The sequence below is a fragment of the Oncorhynchus nerka genome, linkage group LG26 (genome assembly GCF_034236695.1).
Source record: "Oncorhynchus nerka isolate Pitt River linkage group LG26, Oner_Uvic_2.0, whole genome shotgun sequence".
Taxonomy (NCBI): Eukaryota; Metazoa; Chordata; class Actinopteri; order Salmoniformes; family Salmonidae; genus Oncorhynchus; species Oncorhynchus nerka.
The window spans coordinates 19,481,707-19,507,894 of NC_088421.1; the positions used below are offsets into that span (position 1 = coordinate 19,481,707).

The following is a 26,188-nucleotide window of genomic DNA, read 5'->3' on the forward strand; positions in this document are numbered from 1 at the left end:
CAGCCGTGATTGGGAGTCCCATAGGGTGGCACACAATTAGCCCAACGTCGCCGGGGTAGGCCGTCATTGTAAATAATAATTTGTTCTTATCTGACTTGCCTAGTTAAATAAAGGTGAAATATATTTTTTAAATAGCGCTTCCCTCATTGTCTTCATCAGGAGAATGGTTCAGTTTGGCAACAATTAATGCCACCTTCCCCCTGGTAGACATTCTCTACAGTCCAACCAGACATCATGTCACCTGACTGTACAACCTAGTTTGAACTCATCAGAACATGTACAGATCTGGCGTCACTTTTCAACACTGGTGTGTTAAGTATGATACTGAGAGGTTTCTTGGAGCACATCTCTGATGGTTGACGTTTGATTTTTATCTTTTTTGTATGTGGAACATTTTGAGTCCTCTGTAATTCCAACATGCGTTGTCATTTTAGAGTGACTGTGTGACAGATGTGCCTGATGTCAGCTCCACTGTCCATCAGTGTGTAATAGTAGTCCTGGGGATCCAATTCAGCTGTATTTATTTTGTGGCCGTAATGTACATCACAGCAGGTTTTCTCCGACCTTCCTCTCCATTCCCTAGTTGTTGCAGGGCTCTACGCTGACCTTTTTTATAAGGAGCGCGTGTGAAAAATGTAGACACACGCAAAGAAATTTAGGAGCACAATGACAAATATTTGAGATATTAAAGCTAGAATCCTTAATTTATCTAGGCACGCCTAAATAAAACAATTCTGGTTTCACAGCTAAATATTTAAGTGCATATGCGAGTGAAATGATCACACTGTAGAACCCTGTGTTGAGAAGACTTCTCCACTTCTAGAGTGTGGGAGATGAAGCATGTATTTAAATGCTCCTATGATTTTGAGCCTAGTGAAAATATTTTTTCTTAAAAGCCTGCTCTCTGTTTTGCTTATGATCTGAAGTGACAGGTGAGATGATGAGATCTTGGTGGTGTTTTTTTCACCACATCTCATTTTAAAGCTTTGGAAGTTCCAGCTCTGTTTACAGGCATTAGGAGATTTTCCTGGCAGCCTCTTCCCTGATCACTCGGCTCCTACCTAGACTCTTATTATCAGCATTTATTTGCCCAGCAGAAGTCTTATCAGATTAGCATATTTACATAAGTGGATTTCCTAAAAATGTAAAAGTTGCCTTAGAGGGCCTCCCGGGTTGCGCAGTGGTCTAGGGCACTGCATCGCAGCGCTAGCTGTGCCACCAGAGACTCTGGGTTCGCACCCAGGCTCTGTCGCAGCCGGCCGCGTTCGCACAATTGGCCTAGCGTCGTCCGGGTTAGGGAGGGTTTGGCCGGTAGGGATATCCATGTCTCATCGCGCACCAGCGACTCCTGTGGCGGGCCGGGCGCAGTGCACACAAGGTCGCCAGATGCACGGTGTTTCTTCCGACACATTGGTGCGGCTGGCTTCCGGGTTGGATGCGCTCTGTGTTAAGAAGCAGTGCTGCTTGGTTGGGTTGTGTTTCGGAGGACGCATGGCTTTTGACCTTCGTCTCTTCCGAGCCCATACAGGAGTTGTAGAGATGAGACAAGGTAGTAATTACTAACAATTGGATACCACGAAAAGGGGGTAAATTTTTTTAATTAAAATAGCCTTAGATGGATATTTACATTTTTTACCAGTCCTTTGGCCCAACCACATTTCTACACTTCGGCTCTGAAGAGTTGGGTTTGATGAAATTCTACTCTGCACTCCCCCACTAACCCCCACCCTGCCCAACAAGGCTACATTCAGGTCTACAGTTAAGTGGTGTGGCAAAGTCTTTAAAAAACAACCCACTTTTGTCCGGAGCAAAGCTGAGTGCACACATAGAGAGGAGAGTCCTGCCCAGTGGCAAACCTACTGAACTGTCCCACTACGCAGGGCTTTCTGGAGCGTGTGGCACGCTCATGTTAGCACAGCCAGCCATGGCAGACATACCATGACACACAACACGTAGGCCATATAAATAACCTACCCTCATTTAATGTCTACAACTACCCTATAGAATGTCCATGAAGACTTTATTGTACTGTCTCGATTCCCATTGAACCCTTTTATGTGTGTGTGAGTCATGTTGTCCTGTCACTGTTCCTCTGTGGAGAGGCAATGGAAGCCCCAGCCCAGATAAGACTCGCATTCTCTTGGAATGAGAGCCTAGACAGGCCTGGATTTGAGAACCCACCAGCGCCTAATGGGCTGGCTGGAAGCAGAGGGATATTCGTCCTCAAGAAACCAGGAGATGGATCAGGCTGCAGGAGGAAGCGGATTGGTGATTACCGATTAGGACCTGGTCCACCTCCAACACTTGTTGATCCGAACTCTCTCCCTCTCCTTCCTTCCTTCCATCTTTCTTCTCTTTTTTTTTAAGGCGCAGTGAAAGGAGGAGTGGTTGGGGGAAAGGAAGCTTTTTGTTTACAGAAGAACAATGCTGCGAATGAGAGCGCTCAGTCCTGGAGTCAAAACAGGGCTAGAGACAGGCTGGCAGGCAGGCTTTCCAGGGAGATGTCAGACTGTCTGGTAGATTGGGTCAGGGCACTGGACTAGGAGAACCAGGTGGATGGGAAGGGTGGTGCAGGGGTTAGCAGCAGCAGCACTATTATTTTGGGTCACACAATTATGATTTCACACTGAAAGATGTTGATTTTGACATGTCCCTCTTTTGTTAAATTCCAGACCTGATTTTGACTTTGGACAGGCTGGTAATGGTGGGTTTTTATAAGGCAGTTCTCTTTTCCCACACCCCCACTTCCTCCTCCTCCACAGGCACTCCAGTGTGATGGTTAACCACAGAGCTGTACACCAGGGCAGCACTATGAATTCCCCTTTTTCCCCACAGCATCCATTTCCCATGTTCCATCCCACTGGGTTATAATTCGGGTGGTAGAGTTTGAGTCTGTGTTTGAGAGAGAGAGTGGGAGATGTGTGGGATCCAGCTGAAGTGCCCCCATTTTGTTTTGGTTAGTGATTGTTTGCTCATTCAGTATGTCATGTGACCTCTCCCTCCCCAGGTGGCCTGAGTGGCGGGGTGCATTGAGTCCCCGGACACTGGGTCTCTTTGTGTCCAGCCCTGGGAGAGACTCACCCACTTCTCTTTCTCCATAGGTGGAACTTTAACTTTACACTCAAGGTCTCTGCCTGCCTCTAACCTATCTGTTCATTGATTTTGACCGAGAAAGCCAGGAGGTTGAGGTGTTTGCTGACCCCCCCCCCTTTGGGGAAGCTACCTAGTTTGGCCTGTGATTTGGAAACCTATGATGTGACTAATAACCCACTGACTGACTGTCAGACACAAGGAGGATACACAACTCCTCTGCTTCCCATGCTGGAATGCCGGTTATGTTCCAGTTTAGTCATTAGATATGTTCCACTTGTTTGTTCCTGTTGGTGCCAATGACTCAGTGCTTGTAGGAGGACATTAAGTGATACCACATCTTTAACAGGATATTAAGAGATGAGGCTTCATGGGTCATACGAGTGTGTGTGGGTGGGTTTCTGAATGTGTTTCCAGCTGCAGCTTCAAATTCCTCTCCAGCTGTTTGGTTGTGGGCCATTTAGATATGAATGTGGAGTAAATGTAGAATATGTTAGCCTAAAAGGCTTTTGTCATTTATCAGAGTTGCATGTGATGCCAGTTCCCTATGAAGGCTGTGTGGACAGCCTGGTGATGGAGGGAAGGAGCGCACGGCGTGGTTATCATTAGCGTTCAAGCTGTGATATACAGCAGCTATTACTCACTTTGTCACCCCCACAGATGCCTTAGTTGACTGATGTTGCAGCGCCGCGCCTGGTACAAGGCTGACACCATTGAATAACTGTACACTACAAGTCTACTCTGTCCACCCTGTCATATCCACACTCAACTCATTCCACTGCTATACAACAATTAGGAATGCCTCTGAGCCCACCTCTATTATAGTGTTTTTGTTTGTGTGTGGTATTCTTCTCCATTACTGTATTCATAGTTTTAAATGTCAACACTCATTAGCCTACTCCTCTCCCTTTGTGAGCAGCTCAATTGTGCTGTCTTTCCTCCCTGTCAGTCACACTGCAGTCGTTGGGTCTTTGAGCTGGCGGCAGCGCGACCAGAATGAGAAACACAGACACACAGAGAGACCCTTCTCTCAGCCTTGACTCGATACCGCCGTCGCTATGGCGACTGAGGATTTAAGATGCGCCGAGATGCAGAGGGTTACGTGATGTTTTTCCGGAGTGCTTAGTAGGGGCAGACAGGGTGAGAAATGTTTGGAAAATTAGTTTTGCACCAGGGGTGGGTTTTGGATAAGGCTGATATTTTTCCTTCCGCATAGTCATGGCTAGAAGGGAAACTGCTTTTGCCAAATGAACGTCAAAAGTAGAAAAGTTTTCCTAACATTAACCTAATTCTCCTAACCTGCTATGTTAATACTCCTAACCTGCTGCATAAGTTCTCCTAACCTTTTGTGTAAGTTCTCCTAACCCGTTACGAAAAATATGACTAAAGCTGTATCCCATCCAGTCAAAACCATTCCACATGGGCAATAAGGTGGAATTGGTTAGAATTGTCACTTTTTTGTACCATTTTTGACTCTCCAGTTAGCTCCCTCCCAATCAAACCCCTCACCCTTATTCATTTTGGCAAGTACATTACTCGGTTGTGCAAAAAATCGCAACTCTTTGAGAACAGCATTTTGTTAAAAGTGGACATGGGAAATAAATTATGTGATTCTAACTAACCAAAATAATGTTTTTTACATTTCTACATTTTTTCCTCAGGATTGTGAGTGTAGCGCTTTTTGTGTCTTGTGTGTGCAAGTGCCCATAACGTTGCGTTCTCTATATTTACGTGTGTGTCAAATCAAATTTAATTGGACACATATTTAGCAGATGTAATTGCTGGTGTAGCGAAATGCTTGAAATGTGTGTGTGTGTGTGGCCATGTTTATGTGCCTGGATGGAGAGAGCTATATATTTGTCAGTGTGTGAGTATGAGAAAGTGCGCCCGGCGTGACCAATAAAAATAGGTTTACGATGCCGCCCTGTAGGTGCAAGCTGACCGGTTTCCTTTTCTTAGGGAAGGCTCCTGTCATCAGGACAGACTTCCTAGAAACCCATACATTTAAAGAATTCTGTGTGCTGGCAGGAAATGGAGACAATCATTTAACTTTATCTCATTAAACAAAGCTATCATGACAGAAAGTTGATTAAATGAGGGTGTTCTGTAGGTTGGATCATATGGCTAATATATTTCTGTCAGCGACATGGTGTTTGCTCTGTTTCTTCAGTGGCTTATGGACCATTCCATATTATTATTCCAATATTCTGTATTGGTGAGACTGTCCCCCCACAGTTCTCTTCCTTGTTCTACATTCAGATCCTCCATCAGTTCTTTTCTATTTAGAAACTACTTGTAAATACACTCACCAAAAGTATGTGGACACCCCTTTAAATTGTGGATTCTGCTGTTTAAGCCACACCGTTGCTGACAGGTGTACAAAATCAAGCACAAAGCCATGCAATCTCCATAGACCAACATTGGCAGTAGAATGGCCCGTACTGAAGAGCTCAGTGACTTTCAGTTCATCAAATGTCTGCCCTGCTAGAGCTGCCCCGGTCAACTGCAATGGCTGTTATTGTGAAGTGGAAATGTCTAGGATCAACAATGGCTCAGCCGCGAAGTGGTAGGCCACACAAGCTCACAGAACGGGACTGCCGAGTGCAGTTTACGCTTGTCTGTATGTAATGTAGGTACCTAGAAAATATTTTTTTTGTGCCTAATTACATATTCTCAGTTTAGTTTTTCAAGGTTTTTGTTTTCCCCTGTTTTTTTCTGGTTTTCACTCTCCAAATCAAACATTTTTTTAAATAGAAAAACAACTAAATTGGATGTTGTAAGTCCACAACAATGCTTAAACCACATCAGGAGACCACTTGAGGACTGTGACATTTTTTATAAATGTAGATTTTGGGGTGTAGCACATAGCAAGAGGCTATTATTTAGTGTTATTTTTGTGGTGTATGTGATGGTAGAATTTGCGAAACAAACTTTTAATTTGATTTATTTCACCTTTATTTAACAAGGTAGGCCAGTTGAGAACAAGTTCTCATTTACAACTGCAACCTGGCAAATAAGCAGTGCGACACAAACAACAAAGCAGAGTTACACATGGAATAAATACGCACTAGATTGATGCAAATAATCCATTTAAGCATAGGTTACTTTGTAGTTAACATTTTATTGAGAAGGTTTTTGGAAAGCCTTTCCATCTACCAGAAGACTTTTCATTAGCATCATCGCTAACGACTACAAAAAGTGGTAGACGCGCTCACTGCGCATACACAGATGGGGAATTCTCGTTAACTCTTCAGAAAGTTGCAGGAAATACATATCACTGATGTATTCTGTTCATGTCTTATGTATGATAAGCTTGCTCAAATTAATTAATTGTCTAAACATTTAGTTGATTCCCTACTAAGTTCAGTAAAACAATTTATATGGTTGAATTCTGTTTTAATTTCTGGATTAGAGGTCGACCGATTAATCGGAATGGCCGATTTAATTAGGGACGATTTTCAAGTTTTCATAACAATCGGAAATCGGTATTTTTGGGCGCCGATTTAAATCATTAAACAAATGCATTAGTGTTTTTTTTTTATATACCTTTATTTAACGAGGCAAGTCAGTTAAGAACACGTTCTTATTTTCAATGACGGCCTAGGAACGGTGGATTAATAACTACCTTGTTCAGGGGCAGAACAACAGATTTTAACTTGTCAGCTCAGGGATTCAATCTTGCAACCTTACGGTAAACTAGTCCAACGCAATAATGACCTGCCTCTCTCTCGTTGCACTCCACAAGGAGACTGCCTGTTACGTGAATGCAGTAAGCCAAGGTAAGTTTCTAGCTAGCATTAAACTTATCTTATATAAAACAATCAATCATAATCACTAGTTAACTACACATGCTTGATGATATTTCTACATATTATCTAGCGTGTCCTGCGTTGCATATAATCTGACTGAGCATACAAGTATCTAAGTATCTGACTGAGCAGTGGTAGGCAGAAGCAGGCACGTAAACATTCATTCAAACAGCACTTTTGTGCATTTTGCCAGCAGCTCTTTGTTGTGCGTCAAGCATTGCGCTGTTTATGACTTCAAGCCTATCAACTCCCGAGATGAGGCTGGTGTAACCGAAGTGATATGGCTGGCTAGTTAGCGCGCACTAATAGCGTTTCAAACGTCACTCGCTCTGAGCCTTCCAGTAGTTGTTCCCCTTGCTCTGCATGGGTAACGCTGCTTCGAGGGTGGCTGTTGTCGTTGTGTTGCTGGTTCGAGCCCAGGGAGGAGCGAGGAGAGGGACGGAAGCTATACTGTTACACTGGCAATACTAAAGTGCCTATAAGAACATCCAATAGTCAAAGGTATATGAAATACAAATGGTATAGAGGGAAATAGTCCTATCATTCCTATAATAACTACAACCTAAAACTTCTTACCTGGGAATATTGAAGACTCATGTTAAAAGAAACCACCAGCTTTCATATGTTCTCATGTTCTGAACAAGGAACTGAAACGTTAGCTTTCTTACATAGCACATATTGCACTTTTACTTTCTTCTCCAACACTCTGTTTTTGCATTATTTAAACCAAATTGAACATGTTTCATTTTTTATTTGAGGCTAAATTGATTTTATTGATGTATTATATTAAGTTAAAATAAGTGTTCATTCAGTATTGTTGTAATTGTCATTATTACAAATAAATAAATACCGGCCGATTAATCGGTATCGGCTTTTTTGGTCCTCCGATAATCGGTATTGGTATCGGCGTTGAAAAATCATAATCGGTCGAACTCTAGTCTGGATACTGTGATTCCGTCCCCGTTCTCCGCATGGCAGATTTTACAGGGCTCTAGTAATGAGAACTCCTCTCATGTTCTGATGGTTGGCTTACATTGGATGATGATTGCAGTCCGGTGCTCCATTCATGTGCTGCAGTCTATCTCAGCATTGGCTTCTCTGCTGCCATTGTCTGGTTATCTCTGTAATTTCAGTGGTTTTGTCTTGGGTCCGCTGTGCTCGGCTGTAATTCGGCCTATTCTATATTTTACATGTATAAGTGTTGTGTTGTTTTCCTGCTGAATTGATGGCTAGGTTTAATGTATGCTTACAGAAGGCCCGTTGGTTTTCATGTCCCGGTCAGAGGGCCATTACTGCAAGTTCTGGTGTTCCGTGATGTGTCATTTCACTACCACAGTCAGACAGGCCTATTGTGTCACCGGCCTCCTCTCGCTTCCCTCTTCCTCTCTGCCAGTTTACATTTGGCTACATGAGACTCACCATTGCCCTTTCTCACTGGGACTCCCTGTAACGTTTGAACTGTTCATGTCCATCTCCTGTAGCTTTGCTCCGCTGCAGCTGTGAAAATACAGAAAATTACCAGCTTTGAGAGTCCATTTCTGTTGATTAAATCATCTTTTTTTGAGAAACACACTATGTAGCTAGTTTTCAGGACCCAGCGTATGTCGTTCTGCCCGTATTTGGTTGTAAAAGAAGCCAGACCTGAATAGTGATATCACAGAGTGCTGTCACCTGAGTCTTACAACTCCTCACCCCCTCACAGCACCTCACACCCCGACATTCTCTCTCTCTCACACCTCTCTGCCTGTAAATAATTAATTAGATCACTGAAGCTAGAGCGGATGTGCAGAGCGAGGTGTTGTGGACCCTTTCAGGGGCCTGTGGTGTGTGTGACTGGCATACAGTGTGTGTGTGAGACTGACTGAGAGAGATGCATACCAGATGTTTGAGTAATGAGGTGGGTTTCACTGGAACGGAACACATTCCCAGGGATGTTTGCTGGAAGAAATTCTTCCTCGTCTGTCGAGCATGTTCTCCATTCCCATCCCCCAAGAGGGTTTAGATTCGGTTAAGACCTATTTTTCTCCCTCCTCTCCATGTTAATGGTGTAATTTTCATTAAACCCAGAAACCCTTTGTGTGTGCTGAGTGTATCAGTAAACACCATGTGTAGATGTTTGTGTTTCACACTGCGGTCTGTGATTTGTGTGTTTAATTCAGTCCATGGCACTCTTAAATGGTGTTCTGTTCCCTCTCATACGTTGTTTCAACTCAGACCTAAATTGATTTAGGAGTCAGGTTATGTTTCACATGCAGTGTAAGCACTGTGGTTCTCCCTGTGTTTGGCTGTGGGTGGGTGGGGAGGGGCAGATGAATAGCGGTGGTTGTAGATTCAATGGCTTAGGCTGCTGTCTGCCCCTATGGGCCTGCCTTTGTTTATTTGTGTTAGCAAAGTAAAGTCTGGACACACCTGCACGTGAGCAGGTCTCTGTAGAGAGAAGACACACAAACGGCCTCGGGGCCCGCCAGACATGAGACAGATTTCATCTCTCAAAGATCTGAAATCAACTCACATGGCAACTATGGACGGCTGTCGCACCGCAGCTGGCGTCTATGGGGGTGGTATTGAATGGCGCTGGTAGTGAGCATAGTGGGTGGATTTTGATCAGTAGGATGTGACCGGAATGGCCCAAAAAATACATAGACAAAATACACAAAGGTAATTGAAGAACAATAGAAAGGCCATTCTTGCCTGTGGCTGTGTCTGTACTGAAGCGGACCAGAGGGGCTTGGGCTTGGCTGAGTACCGTAATTGCTGGACTATTAAGCGCACCTGAATATAAACCGCACCCACTGAATTATTAAAAAATATGTATTTTGTACATAATTACGCCGCACATGTCTATAAGCCGCAGGTGCCTACCGGTACATTGAAACAAATGAACTTGGTCACTATCTTCCTCCTCCTGTGCACTGAAACCACTGAAGTAATCTCCTTCGGTGTCGGAGATGAATAGCCTCAGAATTGCTTCATCCGATGTTGGATCGTTTTCATTGTCGCTCTCGTCACTTTCATCCGGAGGCAAATACCCCGCTGAGCTCATGCTGCCCCTTCAACACGCAGCAGTCCAGCCTTTCGAAACCTGTTGATGATATTGGATTTTTTGACAATGCTCCACGCTGTCAGGACCCACTGGCAGACTTGACCATAAGTTGCTCTTCGCATGCAGCCCGTTTTAGTGAAGGATTTCTCCCCACTTGTCATCCAAGACTCCCACTGAACAAGGAGCGCCACCTTAAATGCACGATTTACACTGATGTCGAGTGGCTGCAAATACTTTGGGCCATCTGCTTTTCTTCCCTCTGAAAGCCTTTGTTGTCTTTTTGCACTGAGTCAGTTCCTCACGCTGCTGTTTCCAACGTCTTATCATCGACTCATTAAGGCCAAGCTCCCGTGCAGCAGCTCTCTTTCCTTTTCCAACAGCCAGATCGATCGCCTTCAACTTGAAAGCTGCATCATATGCATTTCTCCGTGTCTTTGCCATGATGAGGGTGACAAAATTACCACCGTAATCAGAATGATGGGAAGTTTGAGCGCGCTCGATTTTACGTCACATTATGTGACGGTGCTCAGTTCTTGTGAACAGAATCTTGTGAAAGCGGAAAAATCCATAAATTAGCCGCGTCATTGTATAAACCGCGAGGTTCAAAGTGTGGGAATAAAGTAGCTGCTTATAGTCCGGAAATTACGGTAAGTGACTGAGTGTGTGTCGGTGGCTCCAGACACCCAGGTGGCCGTTTATCCAGGCCCAGTGGAGGGTGTTTAAGTGTCTCTGCCTCATTGCCTCAGCAGCCCCTCCATGGTTCTCAATCTACTACTCTGCTGCTGCAGGCTGGCTGGCTGCTGTGGGGAAGAGTATATTGAATTCATGTGCGAATGCCTTATGATTCAGCATGTCACCAACAAGTGCCCATATACACTATCGTCAAGCTACTATCTTGGTTGAGTTGCTGTTAATCAACTACTATAGCTATAAAGCATGTTGATGTGGGTCTATTTTCTGGAGCGGAACAGGAGAGTTCCTCATGTCATTGACTCATCACCTGGTTGTCAGCTTATTTTAATTTTATTTTATTTCACCTTTATTTAACCAGGTAAGCTAGTTGAGAACAAGTTCTCATTTGCAACTGCGACCTAGCCAAGATAAAGCATAGCAATTTGACACATACAACAACACAGAGTTACACATGGAATAAACCAAACATACAGTCAATAATACAGTAGAAAAATAAGTCTATATACAATGTGAGCAAATGAGGTGAGATAAGGGAGGTAAAGGCAAAAAAAGGCCATGGTGGCGAGGTAAATACAATATAGCAAGTAAAACACTGGAATGGTAGATTTGCAGTGGAAGAGTGTGCAAAGTAGAAATAGAAATAATGGGGTGCAAAGGAGCAAAAATAAATAAATAAATACGGTAGGGGAAGAGGTAGTTGTTTGGGCAAATTATAGATGGGCTATGTACAGGTTGTCTTGCCGGCTGATTTGTAGGGGTCCAGATTTTGCAGCTCTTTCAGAACATAAGCTATCTGGATTTGGGTGAAGGAGAAATGGTTGGGGCTTTGGCGCGTTGCTGTGTCCCAGAACTTTTTTGAGTACTACAGGATGCAAATTTCTTTTTGAAAAAGCTAGCATTAGCCTGTGTATATTTGTTCCTAACTTCCCTGAAAAGTTGCATATCACGGGGGCTATTCGATGCTAATGCAGAACGCCACAGGATGTTTTTGTGCTGGTCAAGGGCAGACAGGTCTGGAGTGAACCAAGGACAATATCTATTCCTAGTTCTAATTTTTTTTAATTGGGCATGCTTATTTATGATGGTGAGGATGGCACTTTAAAAGAATAGCCAGGCATCATCTACTGACGGGATGAGGTCAATGTCATTCCAGGATACCCCGGCCAGGTCGATTAGAAAGGCCTGCTCACAGAAGTGTTTTACGGAGCATTTGACAGTGATGAGGGGTGGTCGTTTGGGCGCAGACCCATTACGGATGCAGGCAATGAGGCAGTGATCACTGAGATCTTGATTGAAAACAGCAGAGGTGTATTTGGAGGGTGAGTTAGTTAGGATGACATCTATGAGGGTGCCCGTGTTTACGGATTTGGAGTTGTACCTGGTAAGTTCATTGATCATTTGTGTGAGATTGAGGGCATCAAGCTTAGATTGTAGGATGGCCGGGTGTTAAGCATGTCCCAGTTTAGGTCACCTAGTAGCACTAGCTCAGAAGATAGATGGGGGGCAATCAATTAACATATGGTATCGAGGGGGCAGAGGGAGGTCTATATATAGCAAGCGGCAACAGTGAGAGACTTGTTTCTGGAAAGGTGAATTTTTAGAAGTAGAAGCTTGAATTGTTTGGGTAGAGACTTGGATAGTAATACAGAACTTTGCAGGCTATCTTTGCAGTAGATTGCAACACCGCCCCCTTTGGCAGTTCTATCTTGGCAGAAAATGTTATAGTTGACAATGGAGATTTCAGGGTTTTTGATGGTTTTCCTAAGCCAGGATTCAGACACGGCTAAGACATCCGGGTTGGCAGAGTGTGCTAAAGCAGTGAGTAAAACAAACTTAGGGAGGAGGCTTCTAATGTTAACATGCATGAAACCAAGGCTTTTACGGTTAAAGAAGTCAACAAATGAGATCACCTGGGGAGTGGGGCTAGGCACTGCAGGACCTGGATTAACCTCTACATCACCAGAGGAACAGAGAAGTAGGATAAGGGTACGGCTAAATGCTATACGAACTGGACGTCTAGCACGTTCGGAACAGGGAGTAAAAGGAGCAGGTTTCTGGGCACGATTGCATAGATTCAAGGCATAGTGTACAGACTAGAGGTTGACCAATTAATCGGAATAGCCGATTAATCAGGGCCGATTTCAAGTTTTCACAACAATCGGAAATTTGTATTTTTGGACACCGATTTGGCCGATTAAAAAATATATTTTTAAAAATGTAAAAAAGAATTACACCTTCGTTTAACTAGGCAAGTCAGTTAAGAACACATTCTTATTTTCAATGACTGCCTAGGAACGGTGGGTTAACTGCCTTGTTCAGGGGCAGAACAACAGATTTGTACCTTGTCAGCTCGGGGATTCAATCTTGCAACCTTACAGTTAACTAACATTAGTCCAACGCTCTAACCACCTGCCTTTCATTGCACTCCACGAGGAGCCTACCTGTTACGCGAATGCAGTAAGAAGCCAAGGTAAGTTGCTAGCTAGCATGAAACTTATCTTATAAAAAACAATCAATCAATCATAATCACTAGTTAACTACACATGGTTGTTGATATTACTAGTTTATCTATCGTGTCCTGCGTTGCATATAATCGATGCGGTGCGCATTCGCGGAAAAAGGACTGTCGTTGCTCCAACGTGTACCTAACCATAAACATCAATGCCTTTCTTAAAATCAATACACAGAAGTATATATTTTTAAACCTGCATATTTAGCTAAAAGAAATCCAGGTTAGCAGGCAATATTAACCAGGTGAAATTGTGTCACTTCTCTTGCGTTCATTGCACGCAGAGTCAGGGTATATGCGATAATAAACATTTTGTTTTCGAAATTATAGTTTCCGGATTCGACCATATTAATGACCAAAGGCTCGTATTTCTGTGTGTTATTATGTTATAATTAAGTCTATGATTTGATATTTGATAGAGCAGTCTGACTGAGCGATGGTAGACAGCAGCAGGCTCGTAAGCATTCATTCAAACAGCACTTTTGTGCGTTTTGCCAGCAGCTCTTCACTGTGTTTCAAGCATTGCGCTGTTTATGACTTCAAGCCTATCAACTTCCGAGATTCGGCTGGTGTAACCAATGTGAAATGGCTAGCTAGTTAGCGGGGTGCGCGCTAATTGCGTTTCAAACGTCACTCGCTCTGAGACTTGGAGTAGTTGTTCCCCTTGCTCTGCAAGGGCCACGGCTTTTGTGGAGCGATGGGTAACGATGCTTCGAGGGTGGCTGTTGTCGATGTGTTCCTCGTTCGAGCCCAGGTATGAGCGAGGAGAGGGACGGAAGCTATACTGTTACACTGGCAATACTAAAGTGCCTATAAGAACATCCAATAGTCAAAGGTATATGGAATACAAATGGTATAGAGAGAAATTGTCCTATAAATACTATATTAACTACAACCTAAAACCTTTTACCTTGGAATATTGAAGTCTCATGTTAAAAGGAACCACCAGCTTTCTTATGTTCTCATGTTCTGAGCAAGGAACTTAAACGTTAGCTTTCTTACATGGCACATATTGCACTTTTACTTTCTTCTCCAACACTTTTGTTTTTGCATTATTTAAACCAAATTGAACATGTTTAATTATTTATTTGAGGCTAAATTGGTTTTATTGATGTATTATATTAAGTTAAAATAAGGGTTCATTCAGTATTGTTGTAATTGCCATTATTACAAATCAATAAAAATGTCCGATTAATCGTTATCGGCTATTTTTGGTCCTCCAGTAATCGGTATCGGCGTTGAAAAATTATAATCGGTCGACCTCTAGTACAGATAAAGGTAAGGTAGGATGTCAGTACATTGGAGGTAAACCTAGGCATTGAGTAATGATTATATATATATATATATATATATGCAAAGTCTCTAGAGACGTTTAAACCAGGTGATGTCATCGCATCGCAGGAGGCAGAACAACATGGTTGGTTAAGAATATTGAGCAGGGCTAGAGGCTCTACAGTGAAATAAGCCAGTAATCACTATCCAGGACAGTAATGAACGAGGCATATTCATATTAGAGAGAGGCATGCGTAGCCAAGTGAACATATGGGTCCAGTGAGTGGTTGGGCTGACTGGGGACACGGCGATTCAGACAGTTTGCAGGCCGATGCTAACAGTTATTAGGCCGGGGCTAAACAAGCTAGCAGTTTGCAGACCGGGGCTGGCAAGCTAGCAGTTAGCAAACCGGGGCAGGCAAGCTAGCAGTTAGCAAACCGGGGCGGGCAAGCTAGCAGTTAGCAAACCGGGGCGGGCAAGCTATCAGTTAGCACACCGGGGCAGGAAAGCTAGCAGTTAGCAGACCGGGGCAGGCAAGCTAGCAATTAGCAGGGGATAGCAGTTAGCAAACCGGGGCAGACAAGCTAGCAGTTAGCAGACCGGGGCAGGCAAGCTAGCCTTTGGGGGACGTTGCGATGGGGGTAAGTCTGTTTTTGCCTCTTCGTGCGGTGACGTCGATAGACCAGTCGTGGAGTTAGTAGGGTTCCAAGTAGCTCTTTGTAGCTAGCAGGTTAGCAGAATGGGCCTTCAGCGGGCATCGCGCCTGAGGGGCCTGTTGGAATCCTCGGGCAGATTATGTCGGTATTCCAGTCGTAGAGGATCGGCGGGGTTCCGTGCCCCATACCGGCAGTAGAAGGGGTCTGGATATTGTAGCCCAGGAGTGGGCTTCGGTGGTAGCACAGGAGCCCTGGCCGGGCTAGCTTCAGGCTAAATGGTGCTTGCTCCGTGATGGAAACGCTAGCCAGGAGTTGTCACCCGGGATTGCGGTTAGCTAGTTGCGAAGATCCAGATGAAAATGTTCAAGAGTTTGCGGCAGGAATCCAGGGATATGGAGAGAAATAGGTCCGTTATGCTCTGGTTTGAGTCACGTTGTTCGAACTGGCGATAGCTTTCCGAGTTAAAGGTTAGCTGATGACCGCTAGCAATAGTTTGCTAACTGATAGCTGGTAGGTGGTTAGTTAGCTGGCTAGCTTCAGTTGAGGGATTCCAGATCCAAAGTAAATAGAAATACTTTAGAAGAAAAGCAGATCCACACCACATTGGGGGAGGCGGGTTGCAGGAGAGTATTTAGAAGTTGAGGTTTAGGAAAATATTTTTAAAAGATATGCGAAGAAAAATATGTAAAAATATATATACAAGGGACACGACAGGACGAAGACAAAGACGTCTGACTGCTACACCATCTTGGAAATTACTTTTGATCAGTACACACACTCAAATGTGGAGATATAGGGTCTAGCACAATCCAGTATGGCTAAAGATATATGTTCATGTGTTTTCTTTATCACCTAAAAGTCACATTACTTGTCTTACATTACACATTATAAAATAAATGCTCTTGCTGCTCATGTAATGTAGCCAGGGTTATCCATATCCAAGATGGAGAGCTTTTCGATTAAGTTCCCTGAGCAGCAGTGTATCACTTCAGCCCTGCATAACCTCTCTCCCTTGGCAGTGATGTAACCACACGATCACAACAGCCTGTCAGTGTGTAATATGTCTATCGGCAACGATTAAAAATAACACCTCATTCTCCTCTTCTCTTTTAGTCCTCTGTGCCAAAAACCTGGTGAAGAAAGATTTCTTTCGTAAGTAACCCAGTGAAAGCTGTGTTTCTGATCCATGTTAAATGGCTTTATAGTTTCATAGTCAGGGGGCTTGAGGGCTTTGATGTCTGCAGTGTGAGATATGTATCCCCCGTGAGAAATGTGAAATGTGGGTCAGTTTGAGCTGATTAAAGAGGACCTGCTGCCAGCTGCTAGAGTTCCCTACCAGCAGAACGCCATGCTAACACACTTAACCAACCACTACACTACACCAGCAAAGAGGAAAGGGTTAGTAGCCTGTAATGTTACAACTGATATGTTTGCGGGGAGAAAGATGAGCTCACCACGTCACAATGATGTAGCTTATTATCAATATTAGCCAATAAAACTACTAATAAAACTAGGACTATTTTATTCCCTTTGTTTCATTCACATTTCATGCATTGAGTCACACAGGTCTGAAATATCTCTTAAGGATCGGACCCTTTTTTTCCAATTTCGCCTAAAATGACATACCCAAATCTAACTGCCTGAAGCAAGGATATGCATATTATTAATACCATTTGAAAGGAAACACTTTGAAGTTTGTGTAAATGTGATATGAATGTAGGAGAATATAACACATTAGATCTGGTAAAAGATCATCATCCCCATCATCTTTGAAATGCAATACAATGTATTTTTCCAGGTTAGGCGCAATTTCAGTGTATGTGCAAATTGTTCGACTGATCCAACGAACCATTGCATTTCTGTTCAAAATGATGTATTAAGTCTGCCCAAATGTGCCCAATTGGGGCAATTCTGTGGATGTTAAATATGGGATATCAATAAAACTTTATACTGACATTTAAAGCTAGTCCATTTCAGAGTGAAACAGCACAACATTCCAGTGTGTGCTAGGTGTCCATAGTGGCCCCAGTGTTTGGGTGTGTTTGGGTCAGGCTGTCAAGGAGAGGGAGTGTGTTAAGGTCCCTGACTCAGGTGGTTTCTCTGGTGCCCATTCCTCCCATTCCAGCACTCAGGGGCTGAGTAAACACTCACTTCTCTCGCCTGGGTGGAGAGAACTCTGCCTTGTGTGGCAGCAACGCAGACTTGTCTCTGTGGGATAGTGTGTTTATGTATACGGAGAGATGTATTTCTAAGTGCAGTTTTGTTTTGTTTGTGTGGGCCTGCATGGCATGTGTGTGTGTGTGTCCATGAGCTTGTGTGTCCACCACACCCAGGCTATGTGCAGGTAAATGTCATCCAACAGGTCCCTCAGGTCTGTCTATTAGTGTCAATGTCATGTCCACCCGTATCTCTAGATATCAGTCACTCGGCTCAGATTCACTATCAGATTCACACATCAGCCATTCCTAGACTGTCATAGAATGTTATTCATCAAAAGTAGTTTTCTTCAGATGACCTCTTTTCCCCCTTTCAGAAACCGGATAGTCTCACTTCCATCTGCATAATGAAATCATCAAATAATGATGGAGTGATGCCTGTAACATTTTCTCCTAGTACAGTATGTCCTTGGCCAGGCCAGTGTGCTGAGTGTGTGTGTGTGTGTGTGTGTGTGTGTGTGTGTGTGTGTGTGTTTTCCCTGTAGGCCTCCCTGATCCCTTTGCCAAAGTGGTGGTGGACGGCTCAGGACAATGTCACTCCACAGACACCGTGAAGAACACCCTCGACCCCAAGTGGAACCAGCACTACGACCTGTGAGTCCCCTCATCACTCAACTAACATAATGTACAGTGCAGAGCTTGCACTTGACATACCATTCATATAGAAGCAGCTATGACTAGATGTGAAACCGTGTATCTAACAGAAACCTTACCTTAACCTGCTGATTTAGTAATGAACCAGCATTCTGCTGAACTGCGGCCCCTCTCTATAACTATCACCAGTGCCCTCTATGCTGCATTCTGCTGAACTGCGGCCCCTCTCTATAACTATCACCAGTGCCCTCTATGCTATATCTACACCAGTGGAGGCTGCTGAGGGGAGAACAGCACATAATAATGGCTGGAACAGCGTGATTGGAATGGCATCAAACACATGGAATTTATGCGTTTGATATTTTTGATACCATTCCACTATTCCACTCCAGCCATTACCATGAGCCCGTCCTCGCCAATTAAGGCCCCACCTGTGATCTAAGCATTCCCTCACTCAATTCCAATGTGCCAAGTGGACATCAGGGATGTGTCACACATTGATTCTGCAAGATCTGAATGCCTTACAGTAAACTGTGTTTATGTCTATCCTCTCACTTACCTGTAGGCCAGCAATGACAACTCCACTGGGGTAGTTAACGTGAAAAATAAAAACATTTAAATAGAACCGTGGGGAGGGAAACTAATCTCAGAAGCCTTTTACCTTTTGGGCAGATATGTGCATGTCTTGTTTCACCCATGTCGCTTTTCCCAAGGACTGCGTGTCTTGTGAAAACAACCTGGTGTTTATCCAGGCGTCACGCGTAGGTAACAGAAAGAGGAAGCACATGTCTCCGTTTGTTTGGTTGCTCAGGATACCAGACCCTCTCCCAACATGGCTGTTTAATTAGCTGTTCGTGTCCTGTTTGACAGGAGGGAAACACAGCCCTCAGTCAGTCAGTCCCACTGTGGAGGAGAGAGAGTGCTGGACACGGTGATGGATGGGAGGACATCGACCTGTGTGCTCCCAAGACGGAGCCAAACGCACGCACACACACCTCCAGTTTTTTTTATCACCTGGAACCTGCCTGTGTTTCTTCTTGTTAATGACTATGTTAAACCTTTAGGTGCCTTCCCTCTGTGTGTCAGGGTTAAGGATTACTACTCTATGCTAAGGCACATGGACTCAGTGTGTGAAGCCTAATTGACTGAGGGTAGCTGAGCACACTCACACATATTCAAATGGTGTCTGAAACACCTGGTGCTCACGCTCAGCAGAGCCAGAAAAGCCTTTGCTTAATTGGCACTGAAGCTTTTTTCCATTGGTGTTATTTGCACAGCGTGAGGAAGTGTATGTGCTCATGGCAACATTGACACGTCAGGGCCTCATCAGTGGTCTGACCAACAGACTGGCCTGTGACCGCTGACCCCAGCCAGCATTGTTGCGGAAGTGGCCTGTATGCCAAGGATAGCAGACTGTGTCTCGTTGGCAAACTGCCTCTCCTCGACTCCTATCCAGCCCAGTTAAAGTATGTGGAGCAGACAGACTGGACTGTAATACAGCTCTGTAGCCCTATTAGAGACAAACCAGGGGACAAACCTATCAGTTTCTTGTTCAGCACGCTTCAAACTACATTTATACTGTCACGCCCTGGCCATAGAGAGGCTTTTATTCTCTATTTTGGGTAGGCCAAGGTGTGACAAGGGTGGGCATTCTAGTTTCTTTATTTCTATGTTTTCTGTTTCTATGTTTTGGCCGGCGTATGGTTCTCAATCAGGGACAGCTGTCAATCATTGTCTCTATTTGGGAATCATACTTAGGCAGCCTTTTTTCCTTTGTATTTGGTGGGTAGTTATCTTTGTTAGTGGCACTACAGCCCTACTGACTGGAGTCTTTGACAATTTTAAAGGCCTGCCCGTGACTGGCAACTGCTTGGCATCCGACCGCAATGTGCTGCAGGGGGTAGTGCGAACGGCCCACTACATCACTAGAACGTGCGTTGAAGATGTCGTTCCCATAGCAACGATTAAAACATTCCCTAACCATTCCCTAACCAGCATTCACGTATTACTGAAAGCGCGAACCACTGCTTTTAATCAGGGCAAGGTGTCTGGTAACATGACCGAATACAAACAGTGCAGCTATTCCCTCCGCAAGGCTATCAAACAAGCTAAGCGTTAGTACAGAGACAAAGTAGAATCTCAATTCAACGGCTCAGACACAAGAGGCATGTGGCAGGGTCTACAGTCAATCACGGACTACAAGAAGAAACCCAGCCCAGTCACGGACCATGATGTCTTGCTCCCAGGCAGACTAAATAACTTGTTTGCCCGCTTTGAGGACAATACAGTGCCACTGACACGGCCTGCAACGAAAACATGCGGTCTCTCCTTCACTGCAGCCGAGGTGAGTAAAGACATTTAAACGTGTTAACCCTCGCAAGGCTGCAGGCCCAGACGGCATCCCCAGCCGCGCCCTCAGAGCATGCGCAGACCAGCTGGCCGGTGTGTTTACGGACATATTCAATCAATCCCTATACCAGTCTGCTGTTCCCACATGCTTCAAGAGGGCCACCATTGTTCCTGTTCCCAAGAAAGCTAAGGTAACTGAGCTAAACGACTACCGCCCCGTAGCACTCACTTCCGTCATCATGAAGTGCTTTGAGAGACTAGTCAAGGACCATATCACCTCCACCCTACCTGACACCCTAGACCCACTCCAATTTGCTTACTGCCCAAATAGGTCCACAGACGATGCAATCTCAACCACACTGCCCTAACCCATCTGGACAAGAGGAATACCTATGTGAGAATGCTGTTCATCGACTACAGCTCGGCATTCAACACCATAGTACCCTCCAAGCTCGTCATCAAGCTCGAGACCCTGGGTCTCGACCCCGCCCTGTGCAACTGGGTACTGGACTTCCTGACGGGCCGCCCCCAGGTGGTGAGGGTAGGCAACATCTCCTCCCCGCTGATCCTCAACACTGGGGCCCCACAAGGGTGCGTTCTGAGCCCTCTCCTGTACTCCCTGTTCACCCACGACTGCGTGGCCACGCACGCCTCCAACTCAATCATCAAGTTTGCGGTCGACACAACAGTGGTAGGCTTGATTACCAACAACGACGAGACGGCCTACAGGGAGGAGGCGAGGGCCCTCGGAGTGTGGTGTCAGGAAAATAACCTCACACTCAACGTCAACAAAACTAAGGAGATGATTGTGGACTTCAGGAAACAGCAGAGGGAACACCCCCCTATCCACATCGATGGAACAGTAGTGGAGAGGGTAGCAAGTTTTAAGTTCCTCGGCATACACATCACAGACAAACTGAATTGGTCCACTCACACAGACAGCATCGTGAAGAAGGCGCAGCAGCGCCTCTTCAACCTCAGGAGGCTGAAGAAATTTGGCTTGTCACCAAAAGCACTCACAAACTTCTACAGATGCACAATCGAGAGCATCCTGGCAGGCTGTATCACCGCCTGGTACGGCAACTGCTCCGCCCTCAACCGTAAGGCTCTCCAGAGGGTAGTGAGGTCTGCACAACGCATCACCGGGGGCAAACTACCTGCCCTCCAGGACACCTACACCACCCGATGTTACAGGAAGGCCATAAAGATCATCAAGGACATCAACCACCCGAGCCACTGCCTGTTCACCCCGCTATCATCCAGAAGGCGAGGTCAGTACAGGTGCATCAAAGCTGGGACCGAGAGACTGAAAAACAGCTTCTATCTCAAGGCCATCAGACTGTTAAACAGCCACCACTAACCTTGAGTGGCTGCTGCCAACACACTGACACTGACTCAACTCCAGCCACTTTAATAATGGGAATTGATGGGAAATGATGTAAATATATCACTAGCCACTTTAAACAATGCTACCTTATATAATGTTACTTACCCTACATTATTCATCTCATATGCATACGTATATACTGTACTCTATATCATCGACTGCATCCTTGTGTAATACATGTATCACTAGCCACTTTAACTATGCCACTTTGTTTACATACTCATCTCATATGTATATACTGTACTCGATACCATCTACTGTATCTTGCCTATGCTGCTCTGTACCATCACTCATTCATATATCCTTATGTACATATTCTTTATCCCCTTACACTGTGTATAAGACAGTAGTTTAGGAATTGTTAGTTAGATTACTTGTTGGTTATTACTGCATTGTCGGAACTAGAAGCACAAGCATTTCGCTACACTCGCATTAACATCTGCTAACCATGTGTATGTGACAAATAAAATTTGATTGATTTGATTTGATCACTGAGGCCGAGTTCCCTGGCGTCCAGGTCCTGGATGGCGCCTTGCAGTCAGATGCCAAGCGGTGGTGCAGCTGTATAACCTGTTGAGGATCTGAGGGCCCATGCCAAATCTTTTCAGCCTCCTGAGTGGGAAGAGATGTTGTCGTGCCTTCACGACTGTGTTGGTGTATGTAGACTAGAGGTCGACCGATTAATCGCAATGGCCGATTTAATTAGGGACGATTTCAAGTTTTCATAACAATCAGAAATCGGTATTTTGGGGTGCCGATTTGCCAATTTGTTTTATTTATTTGTTGTATATTTTTTTATACCTTTATTTAACTAGGCAAGTTAGTTAAGAACACATTCTTATTTTCAATGACGGCCTAGGAACGGTGGGTTAACTGCCTCGTTCAGGGGCAGAACGACAAATTTTCACCTTGTCAGCTAGGGGATCCAATCTTGCAGCCTTACAGTTAACTAGTCCAATGCAATAACGAACTGCCTCTCTCTCGTTGCACTCCACAAGGAGACTGACTGCCTGTTACGCGAATGCAGTAAGCCAAGGTAAGTTGCTAGCTAGCATTAAACTTATCTTAAAAAACAATAAATCGTAATCACTAGTTAACTACACATGGTTGATGATATTACTAGATATTATCTAGCGTGTCCTGCGTTGCATATAATCTGACTGAGCATGCAAGCATACAAGTATCGTAAATATCTGACTGAGCGATGATTTGATATTTGATAGAGCAGTCTGACTGAGCGATGGTAGACAGCAGCAGGCTCGTAAACATTCATTCAAACAGCACTTTCGTGCGTTTTGCCAGCAGCTCTTCGTTGTGCGTCAAGCATTGCGCTGTTTATGACTTCAAGCCTATCAACTCCCGAGATGAGGCTCGTGTAACCAAAGTGAAATGGCTAGCTAGTTAGCGCACGCTAATTGTCGTTGTGTTGCTGGTTCGAGCCCAGGGAGGAGTGAGGAGAGGGACGGAAGCTATACTGTTACACTGGCAATACTAAAGTGCCGATAAGAACATCCAATAGTCAAAGGTTAATGATATACAAATGGTATAGAGAGAAATAGTCCTATCATTCCTAAAATAACTACAACTTAAAACTTCTTACCTGGGAATATTGAAGACTCATGTTAAAAGGAACCACCAGCTTTCATATGTTCACATGTTCTGAGCAAGGAACTGAAACGTTAGCTTTCTTACATAGCACATATTGCACTTTTACTTTCTTCTCCAACACTTTGTCTTTACATTATTTAAACCAAATTGAACATGTTTCATTATTTACTTGAGGCTAAATTGATTTTATTGATGTATTATATTAAGTCAAAGTAAGTGTTCATTCAGTATTGTTGTAATTGTCATTATTACAAATACTTTTTTTTTTAAATCGACCGATTAATCGGTATCGGCTTTTCGGTCTTCCAATAATCGGTATCGGTATCGGCGTTGAAAAATCTTAATCGGACCTCTAGTGTAGACCATGATAATTTCACCACTCCATTACAGTCCCGTGGATGTGGATGGGGGCATGTACAGGAGGGGACTAAGCACGCACCCCGTGTTGAAGGTCAGCGTGGCGGATGTGTTGTTGCCTACCCCCACCACCTGGGGGTGGCCCGTCGGGAAGTCCAGGATCCAGTTGCAAAGGGAGGTGTTCAGTACCAGGGTCCTTAGCTTAGTAATAAACTTGGAAGGCACTATGGTGTTAAATGCTGAGCTATAGTCAATGAACTGTATGCATGGTTCAGTGTTGCTTGCCTCGAAGCAAGCATAGAAGGCATTTATCTCGTCTGGAAAGGCTCACGTCACTAGGCAGCTCGTGGCTGTGTTTCCCTTTGTACCCCGTGATAGTTTGCAAGCCCTGCCGCATCCAACGAGCGTCAGAGCCGTTGTAGTAGGATTCAATCTCAGTCTTGTATTGGCAAATTTCCTGTTTAATGGCACGTTGGAGGTTGTAGCAGAATTTCTTATAAGCATCCGGAATACGGTCCTGCTCATTGAAACCGGCAGCTCTAGCCTTTTATTGGATGAATCGCATAGCATATTACAGCCTGTGCTAGCAAAACAGTGCTGTAGCTTAGCATCTGCTTCGTCAGACCACTTCCGTATTGTGCACATCACTGATATATATCATTAATCTCCTATAACTTCATAGATACAAATATTGGGATGAAAAGACACGTGCACAATGTTGTGGTCCCATAGCCTGGCCCAGGCCCTTGTCCCTCTCTGTCCCATCTCTGCTGCTATGGGGACTGGGGGAACAGGTGGCGGTAGTGTCCCCAGGGCCCAGCTGGTCCTATCCTGCCTGCTGAGGAAGTGTGACAGCCTGGCCTGCCTAGCACCAACTGCCATACAATATGCCATATACTGTACCTCAACCAACCAGAGACATAACATAGAGATGGCCTAAGAGGAGAAACTCTTATCTTATTACAAGTAATCATATTATCTGAGAGTTTGGTATGTTTGGCATGTGTATACTGTATGTAAACATACTGTATCTTGTATTGAAAAGCTTAATCCAATGTCTAGTCTACTGCCCTTATTATTTGATACAATAATCATATCCAGATCTGTGTTGGATGTAATAATTCCCTCCTACAAATCTGTCCTGCATTCTAATGCTCTCAGATAGCACCCCAGACAGGCATTTGGCTTCTACTCAAAATGTCCAGACATCTTACTCACAGCCCCATTGTTTCACATCCCTTTAGTTTCTGTAAGCAGCATGGTAATTATAGTGGGATGCAGTCTGCTAACTGTATGGATGATTAGTTTTACACTGAGGAAGAGAACTGGGCTGAACAGATGTGCCACGTCAGTTTCATGTAGTGTGAGTTTAATACCCAAGCCTCGACTGACACACACAGAGTGATAACAGAGGCAGTCAGGGAGTAATGTCATGGTTCAACTGTTCACACTCTCCTTTTCCTCACTTACACTATCCCTCTTTCAGCCTCTCCTCCTCCCTGTCTCTTTAATTTCTCTCTCCCTCTGGGTGATTTTGGGTCAAAGGGCTGTCTTTGGATGATTTGACTCACAGGATCTGTCTGTTCGTCCGTCTCGTACCTAGACTCTCGGGGTCGGGAGTCGCACATTCAGACGTCGGGTGGAAAATCCCTCTCAGACACCTGACTGTGTTCTTGTGGGGACGCAGCCCGCGGTGACAGGCAGCCCCGAGCGGATGTGTGCCTCCCCAGCGGGGACATCCAGGCAAAGACTGGCCTATTGGAACAGTGCATTCACACAGGCTTTAGTAACATCTACAGTACATTGGATGTGACTGGACTCTCTCTTCTCTCCTCAGATATATTGGCAAGTCTGACTCCATCACCATCAGCGTGTGGAACCACAAGAAGATCCATAAGAAGCAGGGGGCTGGCTTCCTGGGCTGTGTACGCCTTCTATCCAACGCCATCAACCGCCTCAAAGACACCGGCTGTAAGGACTACCTGATTGAATTAGTGTGTGTATTTAATGCTGTGAGGTAATGTCTGTCTAGTTAAAAATTGTCTGTCCCACAAACGGAGTCACAGGCTAGTGGAGTCACAGGCTAGCGGAGTCACAGGCTAGCGGAGTCACAGGCTAGCGGAGTCACAGGCTAATAATCCCCTTCTCCTGTCACAGTGACACATTGAGCTGTACCCTCACAAATGTGCACACTCTCTCCCTATTCCTGACAGGGCACAGACCAAGTTGTGAGAGGGGTCACATTCTGCAGTGCCAGAACAGGAAAAGACAATCGGCATCAGCCCACAATCACTGTAAACGTGTCATGTCAGAAGCAAATGGCTAAATGAGATTGAGGTTTGGTGCTCCAAGCCAACTCAGCAGTGGCAACCAGGCAGGGACCCAGTGATGGCTTTACCAAAGGGCCTCCCCCTCACACTATGTGTATACTATGCTGATAGGCCTGCTACAGTCTTGTAGACAGAAAAATGACAAAATCCCACTGCTTTTCCTAGAAGCCTCTGACACTTGTTTTCCTGGAAAACCCAAACCCTGTGCCTCAGCTGTGAGTAGTTTGCCTCTGCATTTCCTCTCATTCCCCCCTCCTCACGCCCTCCACCCTCGT

The 26,188-nt window shown here is 44.7% G+C and overlaps 1 protein-coding gene across 2 annotated transcripts in view; it reads left to right on the forward strand.

Moving 5' to 3' along the window:
- LOC115110640 (E3 ubiquitin-protein ligase SMURF2) overlaps positions 1-26,188 on the forward strand; it is a 61,485-nt gene that overhangs the window by 13,866 nt on the left and 21,431 nt on the right. Inside the window, exons 2-4 of one of the 2 annotated variants that reach the window (XM_065010219.1) lie at positions 16,186-16,224; positions 17,774-17,882; positions 25,421-25,554. In XM_065010219.1, coding sequence (XP_064866291.1) covers positions 16,186-16,224; positions 17,774-17,882; positions 25,421-25,554 — 282 coding nt within the window. The remainder of the gene's footprint in view (positions 1-16,185; positions 16,225-17,773; positions 17,883-25,420; positions 25,555-26,188) is intronic. The other variant, XM_065010220.1, reaches the window with a different exon arrangement.